Below are 16,751 nucleotides of genomic sequence, written 5' to 3' on the forward strand. Positions count from 1 at the left end.
TTTCTTTCTCTCTCTCTCTCTTTTTTTTTTTAGACGGAGTCTCACTCTGTCACCCAGGCAGGAGGGCGGGAGGGCAGTGGTGTGATCTTGGCTCATTGCAACCTCCACCTCAGGGGTTCAAGAGATTCTCCTGCCTCAGCCTCCTGAGTAGCTGGGACTATAGGCATGTGCCACCACCCTGGCTAATTTTTTGTATTTTTAGTAGAGATGGGGTTTCACCGTGTTAGCCAGGATGGTCTCAATCTCCTGACCTCGTGATCCACTTGCCTCGGCCTCCCAAAATGTTGGGATTACAGGTGTGAGCCACTGCGCCTGGACCGTACCTTTCTTTTTTGTGGATTTTAACCCACTCCCTTTCATTGTAATACACTATAATCGAGAGTATATCAAGACAGGGTAATATTTTGAGAGGAAAAAAAGAGTATAACAGCTTTTCTGAGTTTTGTGAGTCCTTCTAGCAAAATATCCAATCTGAGAGTGGTTCTGGGGACCCCCAACACAGACAGAGAGAAGAGAACAAAGCCTGTGGGAGAGAGGAGTATGCGAGGTGAGGAAGGAGATGAAGAAAATGATTGGATCCTTTGGGTCCTTACAGGTCGTGGTCAAGAATGGCATGGTTCTGCCTGTAGGCTTGATCCCAGTGTGGCTACTTTAATTCTATTCCATGGCTCTAGGCTGCACCCAGCCCCAGTTAGATCTCATGAAGAGTACCTACGGAAAACATGCAAACCAGTGAATTTCACTGGGGTGGGGGAGCCCAGGGGCACACAAAATCTAGTGAAGAAGGTAAGTGGTGTCACCTGTGGGATGGTGCATGGATGAATATTTCCCATGGGGTCCCCTTGAGTTTGGAGTAGAGTCACTAATGCTCAGTGTGTATTATTAAAGAAGATACAGGCCGAGCGCGGTGGCTCAAGCCTGTAATCCCAGCACTTTGGGAGGCCGAGACGGGCGGATCACGAGGTCGGGAGATCGAGACCATCCTGGTTAACACGGTGAAACCCCGTCTCTACTAAAAAATACAAAAAAACTAGCCGGGCGAGGTGGTGGGCGCCTGTAGTCCCAGCTACTCGGGAGGCTGAGGCAGGAGAATGGCGTGAACCCGGGAGGCGGAGCTTGCAGTGAGCTGAGATCCGGCCACTGCACTCCAGCCTGGGTGACAGCGCGAGACTCCGTCTCAAAAAAAAAAAAAAAAAAAAATAAAAGAAGATACAGTGGTGTGTTTACTGTAAAAGTGAGGACTGGCCAGGCATGGCGATTCATGCCTGTAATCCCAGCACTTTGGGAGGCCAAGGCAGGCGGATCACAAGGTCAGGAGATCAAGACCATCCTGGCTAACACAGTGAAATCCCATCTCTACTAAAAATACAAAAAATTAGCTGGGCGTGGTGGCGGGTGCCTTTAGTCCCAGCTACTTGGGAGACTGAAGCAGGAGAATCACTTGAACCCAGGAGGCGGAGGTTGCAGTGAGCTGAGATCGTGCCACTGCACTCCAGCCTGGGTGACAGGGTGAGACTTCATCTCAAAAAAGAAAAATAAAAACAATAATAATAATTTAAAAAGTGAGGACTAAGCTCTGATTTTTTTTTTATCTTGCCCAAATTCCTATCTAAGGGGCCTGGGGAGTCATGACCTCCGAACCACAAATTCTCATCAGATGGGTTATATTTAACCCTATATATTGTGACTTACTTTCCAATGTGACTCTGGCATAACATTACTTGACAAAAAAGAAAGTCAAATTATTTTACCCCAAAAGCATGTTTCTTTGCCATATTTTGAAATGGTCTTGCAAAGCTGTCCTTTGTGGGGGAACGTGTGCATCTGTAAAGAATCTCTAGAAACTTAGCTAGATCTTTTTCTTCTAGGCCTCCTTAATCCTGAAGAGATTAAGCAAGAATTTAGCACCTTTTAAAAGCCTGAATAGGAAACATTTGTCATCTATTATCTCTAACAGCAGCCATTATAAGATTTCAAAAGAACTTTAGTATCTATAATCTTTTATCTTTCTTTTTTTTTTTTCTGAGATGGAGTCTTGCCCTGTCGCCCAGGCTGAAGTGCAATGGTGTGATCTCCACTCACTGCAACCTCCACCTCCCAGGTTCAAACAATTCTCCTGCCTCAGCCTCTTGAGTAGCTTCGATAACAGGCGCATGCCACCATGCCCAGCTAATTTTTATGTTTTTAGTAGAGATGGGGTTTCGCCATATTGGCCAGGCTGGTCTTCAATTCCTGACCTTGTGATCCGCCCACCTTGGCCTCCCAAACTGCTGGGATTACAGGCATGAGCCACTGTGCCCGGTCTACAATCTTTTATCTTAACCTGAACATTTCCCTTCTATTGATCCCAGATCTTTAGACAAACTCAACCAATTGTCAGTCAGAAAATGTTTAAATTTATCTATAGCCTAGAAGCCCCCTCCCCACCTGCTTTGAGTTGTCCCACCTTTCTGAACCAAATCAATGTATTTCTTAAATGTATTTGATTGATGATTAATGTCTTGTGCCTCCCTAAAATGTATAAAACCAAGCTGTATCCCAACCACCTTGGGCACATGTTCTCAGAATCTCCTAAGGGCTGTGTCACGGGCCATGCTCACTCATATTTGACTCAGAGTAAATCTCTTAAAATATTTTAGAGTTTGACTCTTTTCGTTGACAAAAGCTAGTGGGGAAATAATCTCAGAACTGTTTGCCATACTGAATGCCACACATTGAAAACATCACTAATTTGTTTCATGATTATATATCCATGGTGACAGAGTAAGTCAGTGGAAAAATAGGGTGAAAGAGTTGTCAAAGCAATTTAAGCAATTTATTGGCACAAGAAACTCTGTTATCAAGGTTGCAAATAAGTCATCAACTTCAGGCATGGACATGCACCAAAGTGTTTCTTAAATTTCTGCTTGCTTGGACAAGCATGCTGACTTCTCAAGAGCATGCTTCGAATCCATAATAACCTGAGAAAAATTTTAAAGTAATGGAAGAAGTGCTTATGTAATTCATTTCTAAGTCAACAGGGGATTATATTTTAGATGGTGTTGGAGGCTTGAGGCAGAAGCCTGTTAGAGATGATGACTGTGCTGGCAGCCTGCACGCTCCCAAGTCAGAGTTATGCCACTGAACATTGAGCAGCAGGGCTGGGAAAGTCGTGTGACTGGAGAGCTCCACTGATGGCCCTGTGAGTCCAGATGACTCCATTCTGGGGAACACGAGATGCTGTTACATATTTTCTAATTACAACAAAGTCTATTCTCACTGCTCCCAAGAGGGAAGGTGGTTTACAGTTAGATAGCCCTAAGTTTGAATCCGGCTCAACTTGGTGACTGTGGGCAGATCACCTAAACTCTCTGGATCAGTTTATCCATCTGTGCACTGGTTATTGTAATACTTTGTTCATAGGGTTTTTGTTTTGTTTTTTCTTTTTCTTTTTTTTTTGAGGATGGAATGAGATAATGTCTGTAAAGCCTTTGGCATAGTGCCTGGCATGCATTAAGGGCTCAAGCAACAAGAAAACCGAAAGGGTATTAGAGTTTTCAGTAAATCATCAGACATAAAAAGACATTTTTGAGGACTTGATACCAGACACATATGCCTTAAGACTGTTATGCCAGATAAGGATATCTGTTTGCTTTGAATTAGATAACAGTGGAAGTGACAGAACCACCCTGATAAATCAGTGTCACCATTTTGCTCTTAAATACTCAGGCCACATTTTTAATTTATTTTTTATCATCCAGCCCAAAATGTCACTGGGTCACATTTTAAGGAGAAGCACATAATTCAGGTGCTATTGATGTCAGTGTCAGATGCAGCGTTGTTCTTTGGCTTCCTAAGAAAAATAAAAAGGGTGGTCATTGGAAGCCATGTTGATGAGACGGCCCATGAGGCCAAGCTCTAATCGTGAAGGCAGACTCCTTTGTGGGCTGAAACCAGGAAAAGTCTTGGCAAGTGGGATGCCTGGCCAAAGAAACATGAGCTCTGAAGTTATGACTTGAGTTTGTATCCCAGCTCCATCAACAGTGTGTGGCTTTGGGCATGTTACTTATCTCTCTAAATCTCAGTCCATTCATCTATAAAAAGGGGGAAATACATGAATTGCAGAGTTGTAAGGATAAAATAATATAACACAATGTATGTAAAACACCTGCTACATGGTAAGCACTTTGTAAATGATGGCAATTATGATCCTATAAGTAAGACAAGTACGGTCATGAGAAAATGTAAAATGCATTTGTGGTAATTGACATTGTTTTGTGACAAAGCAATCCTGTGAGACCAGATTCTCAAAAAGAATGGCAGGATACCGACAGCAGAACATTTGATTTGAAGCTTGGCACACAGGTGCAGTTCATTCTGGGAAATGGTTTGTGGTTTGGATCAAATCTCTGCCCCAGGTAATGTGCTCACCATTGCCCCGGGAAGACTGGCTCTTGGGGATAATGGGGGGCAGTTGGGACCTCCTCAGCCAGAGGAAGAGTGGTGATGAGCCTCCTGTGGACAGGAGCCCCACGTGTTATGAATGGTCAGGATGTAAGGGTGATGACCAAGTATAGCTCCAAGGGAGGTGTGTGCCAGCCTCAGTGTATGCAGTGTGTGGCCTATTTCCCCACTCCAGTCCTCTCTGCAGTAGGACGCCTATGTTGGGATACATGACTTGTGAGGGAGTCATGGAATCTAGAACCCAGAGAGCAAAAGGGCCCCCGTCAGGGAAGGATGAGGAGGAATCTTCTCAAAGAAGAGTGTGGCTGGTGTTCCTTCTGACCTGCTTCCAGTTGTTTCTGCATCTGGACAATTTTCTGAAAGAGGAACCCAAGAGGTGACTACTGCAGATATGATATGAAGGGATGTTTTCCAGATAAGAGAAGCCTCTGTTCAGCAGAGAACTCTGATCATGTACCAGAGAATAAACATGAATGAAACGTAAAAAACCATGGGGGTGGGAGTAGATGTTACTGCAGCTGTGCCCATCAGCAGCTCATTGAGAATCAAAGTCTCCTGAATATGAGAAGTTAGTGGTGTCTATCACTGTCTTGGGAAACCAGCCAGGAAAAAGGCTGAGGGACCAGGGATGGCTACGAGACATTGCTTGAAAAGGTAGGAGGTTTGAGTTGGTCCTTTCTGCCCTATTAAAATGTGTGCATCCACAGGAGACATTACCAAGTATGTTCCCATGTCCACTCCCAGAGGAAATGAAAGCCAATGACCGCATCCAGTGCTTGTTGGTCTGATGCAGTAGTTCTCAATTGAGGTCGATTTTGCTCCCCCAGGTGACATCTGGCAATGCCTAGAGACATTTTTGGTTGTCACATCTGGGGGGAGGAAGGGCATCCTACTGGCATCTAGTAAATAGAGGCTGGGCAAGCTGCTAAAGATCCAACAACGCACAGACAGCCCCGACAACAAAGAATCACCCACTTTCCAACGTCAGTAGTTGAGAAATCCTGGTTTGAGGCAAATGTTCTTTTTAGATGGTGGCACGGATCATCTAGCTCATCTATCTCGGCGTAGAATGGGGATATAGCTAGTCTGTTACCCCTTATTGGTAGCCATAGACATAAGAGGCCTTGGTGAGAAGACAAACAATTGGGAGTGGAAATGAGCCTAAAGGAAGCCTCAGGCTAACCTCCCAGGTAGATGGAAGGATAAGGGCAGAGTTTTTCATTTCAAGGCAACTCTTACTTACTTAAAAAGCAGTTTCCATAAGCACTTAATTATATGTGTATTTCCCTAAGGAACTCTTGAGGCAGAGGAGACTTGCTTAAATTATGGGGATGGAGGCAGTTCACAGGGCTTTAATGGGGTTAGAAAAATTTTTTTCCTTTGAAGGAGCCTTGGGAGGAAGGGAAGGGTATATTCCTCTTCCACAATGCAGAGATGTGGGGAGGATGGAGTGACACAGGAACAAAGAGGCAGAAAGGGCAAGGATTGGTTGTATGGCCTAACAGGTGAGGATCAGAGCGGAGACAGGAACTCAGGGAAGCTTTGTGCCTCACACCCCAATCTCTCAATCCATCCTGGTAATCCCTGACTGGAGGGGAGGGGTTCAGGAAGTGGCCCATTCACACCCTTCATGCCCTACTCCCTTCACATGAAAACACACACACAATCCTTTGGAAGATGTTCTAAAAAGAATGGGGCCATACTGTTGGGGGAGGGGTGGATGGGGGAGAGCAGGGTAGACAGAACTTTTGGTGACAGGAGGGTAAGGGTTTCAGTGCATCCTCTATTTGCGTTCTCATTCCTCTGTTGCAGCTGGAATGCCTGGAATGTGTGCGTTTCTTCTCTTTGGGAGACATCCTCACCTGAGTAAGCTAGGTGGGGACTAAGCTTGAAGGAACTATCACTCAGATTTGACAAATAAAGGAAAACTGGGGAGAGGGCATCTTATGGCCTTAGATTGGCAAGACTTCAGCTGATATCCCTTGGTTAAGGTTGAGTTGGACAGGGATGAACTGGGTGGTTAGTAGTGGAAGGTGGAAAGCAGCAGAAAGGACCAGGTGGCTAGGCCTGTCTCTGGTCTATGACACAAAAGATGAGATCTACAGGGGAGCCCTTGACTCCCCCCTCTTCTGTGTCTCCACTGGAACTGGAATGCATGTCTACAATAGCACCTATTGTCTGTGGTGGACTCTATCTGTGCCCACCTTCTCCAGCAGCCTGAGCTCCCGAGAGCAGGAATCATGTCTCGTTCCACTGTGTGGCCTCCAGATCTAATAGGACTCATACAGGTACATACAGGAATTCACACATTTTATGGTGTATTTCTATCTTATTCAGCCTGCTGTTGCAGAAAAGAGCACAGGGATTCAGGCAGACCTACAGCAAAGAGTCCATGGGGTGGATATATGCCATTCTTCCCATCTCTCATAAGTCAAAAGTGTAGTGGTGCTGGCAAAATAGGGCCCAACAGGAGGGCAGAATGGGGTCCAATAGGGGATAACTGGAGATAACATCTGAGAAACATGGGCAAGATTTAGAGCCCTAGAACTCTTCATTTAATTGTTAAATATCTGCTCTGTGTAACTGCCTAGACTGGCTCTGTTCTTGAGTCCTTTGGCCTGAGATTGTGGGGCAGCAGAATACGCCAGACAGCCCAGATGAGCTGAGCAGCACCTGAGGTTGGTAAGAGACGCCCAGCCCTGAGGAGGTGGAGACGGTGGTTATCTGTGAGTGTGACATCCAGGCTGTCTCTACCCCCAGAGAAACAAGGGTGACACGTGTGCAGCAGGTGGGCCTACACGGAGGGGCCTCCTGGCCTGTGAGCATCAGAGACCTGGCAATGCCAGGAGGCCAGGCTACTCTGGACCTGAATCCTTTTCATTGACTAGCTCCCCCAGAAAACACGTCGAATATTGTCAGGGAACAGATACATAGTATTTCAGCATCTTCAAGGGATTGAAGACGTGTGTTGCTGTTTTGGCCCATCCTTCCACTTTCTAGAAGTGTGATGATGGGCCTCTCTGAGCTTTGGCCACCTCATCCAAAGAAGAGAGATGGCCCATCTGCCTTTCCTGTATCACAGGGCTACAGTGAGGCTGAAATAAGTTGATGTGTGGGAATGCTTTATAAAGTACCATGCAACGTGCCCTGGTTTGTACAACTCATTTATTCAACAAAAAAGTACAAGCCTCCCCTTCAATCAAGACCTGCCTGCAGGGGTGGGCTACTTCAGTGTCTTGAGCCACTGGGAGCTAGAGGGTTTAATACTTTAGTCCACTTCCCTTCATCTCTGACCCCATCGACAACATGGGGCAGGGGAGTGAGGGCCCGGTAGAAGGGTACTGAGGCCCCTTATTTCGTTCGCTGGTAGAACTGGAAGACTGCTTTCTCCTGCTCATAAGTCTCGATGGAGCCGGGTCGTAGTCGTCGGATTTCAGCAATGGCATCTCCTGCAGCCAAGCCCCGCTCCTTTACCAGGTAACAGGCCAGCATGGTGCCAGTGCGGCCAAAGCCCAGGGCACAGTGCACTCCCACAGCCTATGAAGAGGGAGCTCGATGGGTGCCGCCCAACTCCCCCAACCCCAACTGTCTCCTGTCCCTCACTTGGTTCTCCCCACAGCTCCTTCTTCTGTGCCAGGTCCAGGGCTCTGCAGCAAAGTCAGGGAGGGCTGTCCCTGCACTGGGTGGCTAAGAGGCCTCTGCAGTGGCTGGTTCAAGAGCTGCCCGCCTCCGCACAGCCCTCCACCTGTAGTGTTCAATACAGAAACCACTCGCCACGGCTACTGTGGCTACTGTGTACTTGAAATGTGGCTAGTCCAAATTGAGATGTAGTGTGAAAAACGCAACAGGGTATGAAGAGGTAGTGGAAAAAAGAATGAAAATATCTCATTAAGATCACCAAAATTAATTTTATCGCTTCTTTGCTTTTTAAGAACGCGGTTGCTAGAAAAATTAACATTACATGGAGCCACTTACGTTCCGTTATATTTGGGCAGCTTTACTCTAAAAAAAAAAAAGGTAAACAGCCTCCACCTGACTTCAACCCCCACCTCTCTCAGGTGTCTGTCCACACCCTTCTCTTTCTCAACTCACAGTATTAGCTGGTTTTCACCGCCTCTCCTCAAGTCCAGTTCGCACTGCTTCGCCCTCTCTTTAGTTCCTTCCGTTTAGCGCCTCCCTCCCCCGCACTGGCTTCCCAGTCTCCCGGCCAGTCTCCCGGCCCTACTGTCTGCCCCTAGTACCTCCCCGAGCCCAGTTAAGTTATTCCAGGCCGGGTCTCCCCAGCTCCGCCCGCGTCCCCGGATGACCTTCCAGGCCCCTCCCTCCCTGCGCTGACCCCGCCCTCTGACCTCTCCCCGTGCGTTGGCCTCGTCCACGATCTGCACGAAGCGGTCGATCTGGTCAGGGGCCGGCGGGCAGAAGTCGGGGATGCGCAGACGGTGCAGGGTGAGGCCGGGGCAGCTGTCGCTGTGAGGGGGCCCGCGCTCTGTCAGGGACACCAGGTGCCGCACGCCCAGGTCCAACAGGAACTGGTAGTGGGCGGGGAGCCGCGGCAGCGCCAGCCCCGCCAGCCGGCCTGGGAGCACCCAGGAGAAGTTGGGGGGCTGCACGCCCATCGCTGGGAGAGGGCACAGAACAGCGGGTCATGGGGGGCGAGGCTGGCCAGCCCCGCTCCGCCCACCCGTCTCCTCGCCCGCTCCGAGCTGGGTAACCCACCGCCTACCTGGCCTCGGCGCCTCCCGGGCCACGTGGTTTGCGGGGCGCCGTCCTCGGGGACGCTCTACCCTGCCGCGGGGATTGGCCCAGACCCTGGGGCGGGGCTGGAACGCGGAACCCAGGCTCTGAGCGACCGAGGGAAGCGCCGCGATACCGCTCCGCCCGAGCAGGTCACGCGGTGATTGGCTGGCTCATCATAATGGGCGGGGTTACTTCCGCGTGGTTCAACCTACTCAGCTAAGAAGGAAGACCTGGAGCGAGTTAGGAATTGTTTGCTGCGGAAGGGGCAACCCGGGGTCGGGCTCTGCTGCGCCCTGGCGGCGTGTTGCAGTCATTGCGTCACTAGCGCCTGTCCCTGGGTCCCCGCGGGCGGGCCTAGTTCCACCTCCTTCATGCTGGATGCCCTGGGGTTTAAGAGATGACAAATCGGCTTTCTCCCAGGACGAGGAGTCTGCTCTCTAATGACTGAGTGGTAGTTATCAGCGACTTTTTGAACTGTTCCAGTGAGAGGGAATTACTGCTGCGCAGGAGGCTATTCTCATTTTTTCATTGCTGGAACTATTAAAAACTTACCTAGGGTAATAATTATAGTAATAATAACCAGCACCAACAGTCAACCCCCACTTCTGTCAATCCGGTTGCTCCTCAGGCCTTATTGAGCATTTATTATGCGCCAGATAGTCTTCTAAGCACTTAACACATACTCATTTAATCGCCACAGTTATAAGGTAGGTGATTTAATGAATCCCATTTTATGGATGAAAAAACAGAGGCACTGGAGAGGTTAATAAACTTGACCAAAGGATGATGACTAATGCCTCCAAAATCTTTAATAACATCGCCATTTCCTAAAGTTAAATGGAACATTGTTTTCTCTTCACATAACCCCCTCATGTCCCCAAATATTATCTGGGTTAAACACTTGTGGGTTTTCTTAATTTTTATTAGTATTTCATATTTCTTCATTTTTCAAGGCTAGTTCTCTGGGTCACTGTCCCCTGAGCAGGCTAGAGTTGATTAGTGTTGTTCTTACAAGGTGGGGGGTCCTAGATCTGAACACCGTTTCCGCTGTCATCTGACCAGTCCATATCCTCATTTGAGTAATGTGCTTGTAGCGATGCAGACTAACTGTAATTATGAAAATAGTTAACCCTTACTGAATTTGTTTATGTGCCAGGCCCTGTGCCAAGCGCTTTCTGGAAGAACCACATGTGAAAGGCATTTTTGTATCTTTTTTGTACATGAATCATTGGAAGCTTAAAGAAGTTGGTTAACTTGGCCAAGGACACAGTGATCCAAGCCCAGGGCACTTGGCCATGAGGGTGTATTATATTTCCTTCCCTTTGCACCTACTTATGACACACGTTTGACCATTTAAGCCTTTGGCTTCAGCAAGATGGAAAGGAATTTGTCTTCTCCTAAAGATCAAAGCCTGCTCTGACCCTGTGGGAAATACACTTACCGTTTACCCAGACAACTACTTTCCCCAGGTTCCAGGAGCTGCCAAATCTCCCCTTTTGTTCCTTCCAGACAATCACAGCCCTAATTAAGCCCTTCCTGTTTGCACTCTCATTTCCTACATAAATTCCTATCAATCTTACCGGCCCTCCCCAGTTTATTCCTTTCTCTGTTTCCTAGCCATGGTCTCTCAGCCACCAGTCACCTCTTCCCCCCACCCCCTGACCTCCCACTTCTCTTCCCTATCCAACTGCTCTTCAGGATTTCTGGTCGCACTTGTTCTTGTGAGTTAACCTCTTCTTAGTCCCTTTGCCTTGTTCTCCTTTCTTTGCTTCCCCTACTCATCAGGGAGCTTTCCACTTCACTCCCTGCCCTCCTATGTGCCCGGTCTTTGCCTTCTTGATATCCAGCTCAAAGCCCATCTTCTCCAGAAGGAGAAAATTTTTTTGGGAGACCTAGATCTTCCTCTTTCCTGAGTCCCCTAATAGTGATTCTCTCCCTCTTGTGGGTTTCTGCAGGGCTAGCAGTGCACCCATCAAACCACTGGGGCCTCCCTGTGGACAGGCCATTGGCTCCCTTTTTAGGAAGCTCTGCCCTTCCCTTCCAGCAGACCCAGATGGAAAGGGCCCAGGGTCCCTGCCTTAAGCTGTGTCCCATTGTCACGGGTGCCATTTGATGTTTTGTGTTGGGCCCAGGGGGCCTCAAACTGTAAGGAAAAACCCTCTCTGATGGTTTCGTGGCTCGGACTTCTGCAGTTAACGGGACTTCTGCAACTAATCACCTCCTTGTCTGCCCACATACATGATACTGACCTTCTTTTATTTTCTCCTCTGTACAGAGTTACCTGACCCTCAGGAAGATTTAGGCTTTTTTTGTTTGTTTGTTTGTTTTTGTTTTTTTGTACTCCCATCTCACCTTGTATAAATATGTCTTCCCAGTATAGTAATTTCATTGGATTGAGGATATTTGTTTGCACAGGAGGCAAGAATGCATTGTTCCATCTTTGAATTCCACACATCTAATAGGGAGCCTGAGCCACAGGGCTCAGAATGTTAAATAAACAAATGAATGGGAAATTAATAAGTAGAATGCATTGGCAAGACTGGGAAGGTACATTTCTAGGAGTGAATATGAGTCTGTCAGACCACGTGGCAATGTGCGTTTGTAATTCTTTTTAAATGCACAAGTTTGAGGACCGTGTTGAGTATTGGATAGTATCTCTTTGAAGTGTATTTTTTACTTGACTATGCTTTTAAATAAAGAATGGCTGTGTCAGTATGATCTTGGCTATGTCTAATTAGTATTTTTGTGAAATGGGATAAATAAAGCTTGTTCTTTGTAGAGCATTGCTCCTGTGGTGTGCATGTGTGTGATGGCATGTATATGTGAGTGTGTTGGAGGGGCCATGTTCCTGGAGAACAATCTATTGACACTGATAGTGGGCTGAGTAATAAGCTTAAGAAATTTCCCTGACTTCAAGGAATTTACAACATCCTTGGGGGGGATTTAGACTCTGATGTAATTATTCTTAGGACATATAATAAAGTATTAAATTGCTCATCAAAGACAATCAGATAATACATATTAAAAAGCCAATTGTGCAGTAAAAACAAGTGCAAAAGAAGTCAGTGGGGGGAAGATAAGCTTGAGATGGAACTACCAGAAATGTCTTATGAAGAGAGGGATTTTTCTTTCCATTTTGTCTACTGTCCAATGAAACATTCAGCAGACCCAGCAATCCCATTACTGGGTATATACCCAAAGGAATATAAATCATCTATTATAAAGATACATGCACTGTATGTTTATTGCAGCATATTCACAATAGCAAAGACATGGAATCAACCTAAATGCCCATCAGTGATAAAGAAAATATGGTACATATACACTGTGGAATACAATGCAGCCATAAAAAGCAATGAGATCATTCTTTTGCAGGGATATGGATGGAAATGGAAGCCATTATCCTCAACAAACTAACACAGGAAGAGAAAACCAAACACTGCATGTTCTTACTTATAAGTGGGAGCTGAATGATGAGAACACATGGACACATGGGGATGGGGAACAACAAACTCTGGGGCCTGTCTGGGGTGGGGACTGGGGGAGGGAGAACATCATGAAGAATAGCTAATGGATGCTGGGACTAAAACCCAGGGGATGGGATGATCTGTGCAGCAAACCACCATGGCATACTTTTACATATGTAACAAACCTGCACATTCTTCACATGTACCCCTGAACTTAAAAAATAAGGCTCAACAGATCATTTTTAGGGTATCCCAGCTTCCCTTTTTCCAGCTGATAAGAATGTTTTGACTTAGTTCTTGTTCATGTTGAAGCCCCAGTTCCCTGATTGGCTTGATGCTAGTGGCAATTAGGGGTGCAACTGGAATCAGAGACTTTATTCCTCCAGGTAGGTCCCTGTGTTCCACCAATGCAAAGGATTGCTTGGGTCCAGGTTCCTGTGGCCCTTGGACTACAGTCAGAATTCTCAGTGCCCTCAGTGTTCTGAGTTTTTAATGTCTAAACACACTTCACACCTAAGATTCAATGATCTGGAGATTGAACCTAAGAAGAAATCATATGGCAACTAGCTTCCAAGATGGCACCCAATGAGCCTTTTCATGCCTGCGTAGTCCTTTTCCACATTGATAGGGCTGATTTTTGTAACCAGTAAGATATTGTGGAAATGGTGGTGTGTGACTTCCTAGGCCGCATCAAAAATACTTAATTTTTGCCTTGTTCTCTTTTGGAAAGAAGACCTGCTGTGGGAAGCTTTGGGAAGCTTTGGGAAGAAGCCAGCTGCCATGTTATGAGAACACTCAAGCAGCTGTGTGGAGAGATCCATGTGGTGAAGAACTGAAGCCTCCTACCAACCATCAAGTCAATGGCTCACTATTGTTGCAGTGAATTCTCCAGCCCATGAAGAGTTTAGATGACTTACCCAACATCTTGATTATAGCCTCATGGATTCCCTGAGCCAGAACAACCCAGCTAAGCCTCTCCTGAATTCCTTACCTATAGAAACTGTGAGATAATAAATATTTATTCTTGTAAGCCATCAAATTTTGGGTAATTTATTATGCAGTAATATGTAGCTAATATAGATAAAATATTCAATTTGAAGGAAAGAAGAAAAATAACTTACAATAAACTCAAGAAGTAAAATAAAATTAAGGTTAATTCAAAAAGGAAGAATTATGCTGTAAGCAGTTGTGGTCTTGTGTGTATGCAGGGATGTTGTGATAGGTTAATACAAATTTTCCATATTTGGAGAACCATGCTTTGTGGGGGAACCAACCAGAGTAGTCTGGGCATGAATTTTGTATGTGTATGGTATTGGAGGTATAGGTTGCTGTGCTATTTGTATGGTTAGAGATGATATACAAATTATTTAACAATTGGTCACGGCACAAGAAGCAAGCAATTAGAATGGAGCCTCTACCAGAACCATTACCCGCAAACAAACAGTGAAGCTACCCTCATGTGAGTTGGATGTGTGTCAGCCTTCGGAGTAGAGGCTCTGAAATGGTCTGGGGTGTGGCCAGATTACCTTGGACATTTTAATATAGGTCTTTCCACAAGATGGCACTGATAGCTTTTCCTTGTTTCTCTTTTTTTTGTCTTGTTGAAAAATTTGTGATTTGTATACTGTTGCAGAACATACCATAACTGAAATCTCCCAATTTACTAGTTGATTTCTTGTACTTTTGACAAGGCAATTGCCTTTATGGCACTTAAAATTTTTTTTTTTTTTCTTAGATCATTCCAGGAGCGCATTGAAAGTTTAAGTTGGGGTGTTGGGAATGCTGCCTCGCATCAGATGCTATCATCATGGGAGCTGCAGATGGGGAGGGAGGTGGGGACTAGACTGGTTTTTGAAAAGCCATTCAACAAAGGCAGGTGAGAGTGGAATCAAGAGGGAGCACTCAGTTAGGGGAGAGGCACTTCTGTGATCAAAACCATTTTGGTGGACTCTCTCACTTCTGTTCATGCTGCCTTGAGCCTCAGCTGAGCCGTAGCCTGGCCGGCACTTTGATATCAGCCTGAGGAGACCCTGAGCAGAGGTTCAGCTAACCTGTGGCCAACTTCTAACCTACAGAACTGACATCATAAATGGTGTTTCTTTAGCCATTAAGTTTGTGGCAATTTGTTATGCAGCAATAGAAAACCAATACAGTTGCCTTTATTTACTTTGTTTTCTTATCTTCAATATGCTCACCACAGCACTAAACCTTTGAAGTTTCTAAACTGCTGTATTGCTTTTTTTCTTTCCCCCTTGTTTTAAGTTTTTCAGTCTCTGAAACTATAGGCCGCATGGGTTCATTTTCCAGTGCAGATGCAACAAAATATGATGAACCAGTGGAGCTCACAAACTGTCAGCATCTGGTTTCCTTTTGGCACCTTCGAAACTCCTGGCTGCTCCCTCCACCACCTTTAGACCAGTGCTTCTCAAGGTGTGATCCACAGTTGATGTCACCTGCGAGCCTGTGATAAATGCAGAATCTCAGGCCGTCCGACCTATGAGATCCTCAGGTGGCTCATAAGCACACCTATGACTAAGAAGCCCTGGTGTAAGGCTTGTCTGTCCTGCAGCTCTGTTTTTCCTTTGGTCGTCGGTAGCACCCAGAAAGTGGTCTGGTCACAGACGTGGTGAGTTGGAGATCTCCAGGTGTCTCTTCTCTGGAGCTGAGAAGTTTTAGCTGAGCAGGGCTATGGGCGGAGGATCTGGTCAGCAGAGAGAGAGGCCTCAAAGGGGCCTAACTGGCCTGGGTGAAAACTTGAAGTCAGTTAGAAACACCTAAGAATCCTGGATTAGAACAACCCATCAGCTTTATCTACAGGTTAGAAAGATGTCCAAGAAAAACATGCTTAATGTACATGTACCTTTCCTGTTTTTTGTTCCAAGGAAGCGCTTGGTTTCCAGATTTCCTTTCTAGAGGAATGCTTGAAACGTGGCTTCCTACTCTACCTATCTTTACACTAGTTTCCTTTCCAGGCAAGGCAAAAAGTGCCCCAGTCATTATCCTCCAATTTAAATGTCTCTAGCCTCCCTGTAGTTTAGGGGAAAGAAGGCACCACGGACAACCTTTTTTCACACAAGCCCCTCCTTTCCCCTCTGTAACAGGCCTTCTTCCCACCCAAATCCCATCCCCGCAAAACCTCCTTAGGACCCTTCATCTCTGTAGATCCCTGGACTGGCCTACTCTATTCCGGCCTCTACACATTTCCCCTCTGTGCATCCGCAGACTTTTATAGAGCACAGAAGTTACTTTTCTAGTTCTTCAATAACTCCTTATTGTCTTCAAGAACAAACCCCCAAGATTTACAGACTGGCATATCAAGCCCTCCAGGATGAGGCCTCTTGCTTTTTCCTTCAGCCTCACCTTACCTCATTCGTCTGCAGCAGTGCTTTTCCCGTTACACTGAACAATGTGCAGTCAGTCAGAGAAGCAGAGCTCTCCTATGTGCCTGTGCCCATGCTGTGCTTTTTTCCTGCCCTGCTCTTACCTTTGGCCTGCAGCAACACCTCAGCTTCCTTAAGTTTCACTTTGGAAACAGACCACTTTCTCTAGGAAGCTTTCCCTGCTCCAATTCATGTTTTGTGTCCCTCTTCTGAGCTTCTGCAGTGTGTGTATTAGAATATTTATGACATTATATATTAAACACATATTAAAGCTTTTATTGCTATATTATAAAATAATATGTTTATTGTAAAAGCGTTAAAATACGTACACATGCAAAATTTTAAAAATGATCACCTATTACCTATTTATATTAGTTGGTGTTCAATTAGGAAAAGAGAAACCATTCTTTGCTCTCCTAGTAGGAAAGGAAGCAACATAAGGAATTCAGGGTTTACATACCTGGCAGGTGGGCTGATCTGAGCTGGTAACATCTAAATGAGATTCTCTTTAAGATCCTTCCTGGAAGCAATTCCACTGTAAGTCTCAGGAACTTCTGGGAAATTCCCACCAGTTATCTCAGTCTCTGGCACTCATGTGGGGGGTCTCAAGAAATTCACCTGAATGCTGTTTTCAGCCTTTCGTCTGCCTATGCACTTACCTGTCTCTGGCAAATGATGGTCTCTCTTTTCTTTCCAAATCTTACATAGGTGCCTCTCATTGGCA

At 46.0% G+C, this 16,751-nt stretch overlaps 1 protein-coding gene and 2 long non-coding RNA genes across 5 annotated transcripts; 2 read left to right on the forward strand and 1 right to left on the reverse strand.

Annotated features, from left to right (window-relative positions):
• LOC144330365 (uncharacterized) lies at positions 1-2,066 on the forward strand. Its single transcript, XR_013396443.1, has 2 exons — positions 1-235; positions 1,344-2,066. It is a non-coding gene; the product is annotated as an uncharacterized LOC144330365 (long non-coding RNA).
• Positions 2,067-7,591: 5,525 nt separating this feature from the next.
• On the reverse strand, positions 7,592-9,337 carry DUSP23 (dual specificity phosphatase 23). 2 transcript variants are annotated; one of them, XM_015112822.3, is made up of 3 exons: positions 9,167-9,337; positions 8,793-9,061; positions 7,592-7,980 (listed from the first exon to the last, which is right to left on the reverse strand). In XM_015112822.3, the coding sequence occupies exons 2-3, from the start codon at positions 9,057-9,059 to the stop codon at positions 7,795-7,797; spliced, it is 453 nt and encodes a 150-aa protein (XP_014968308.1). In that variant the 5' UTR covers positions 9,060-9,061; positions 9,167-9,337; the 3' UTR covers positions 7,592-7,794. The 2 variants fall into 2 exon arrangements, with proteins under 2 accessions (XP_014968308.1, XP_077797492.1); XM_077941366.1 differs by having other exon boundaries at positions 9,160-9,191.
• LOC114670290 (uncharacterized) lies at positions 8,790-16,303 on the forward strand. 2 transcript variants are annotated; one of them, XR_013396437.1, is made up of 3 exons: positions 8,790-8,889; positions 13,381-13,649; positions 14,383-16,303. It is a non-coding gene; the product is annotated as an uncharacterized LOC114670290 (long non-coding RNA). The 2 variants fall into 2 exon arrangements; XR_003719763.2 differs by lacking the exon at positions 14,383-16,303 and having other exon boundaries at positions 13,381-13,683.
• The last annotated feature ends 448 nt before the right edge of the window (positions 16,304-16,751 follow it).

Source organism: Macaca mulatta, chromosome 1 (genome assembly GCF_049350105.2).
Source record: "Macaca mulatta isolate MMU2019108-1 chromosome 1, T2T-MMU8v2.0, whole genome shotgun sequence".
Taxonomy (NCBI): Eukaryota; Metazoa; Chordata; class Mammalia; order Primates; family Cercopithecidae; genus Macaca; species Macaca mulatta.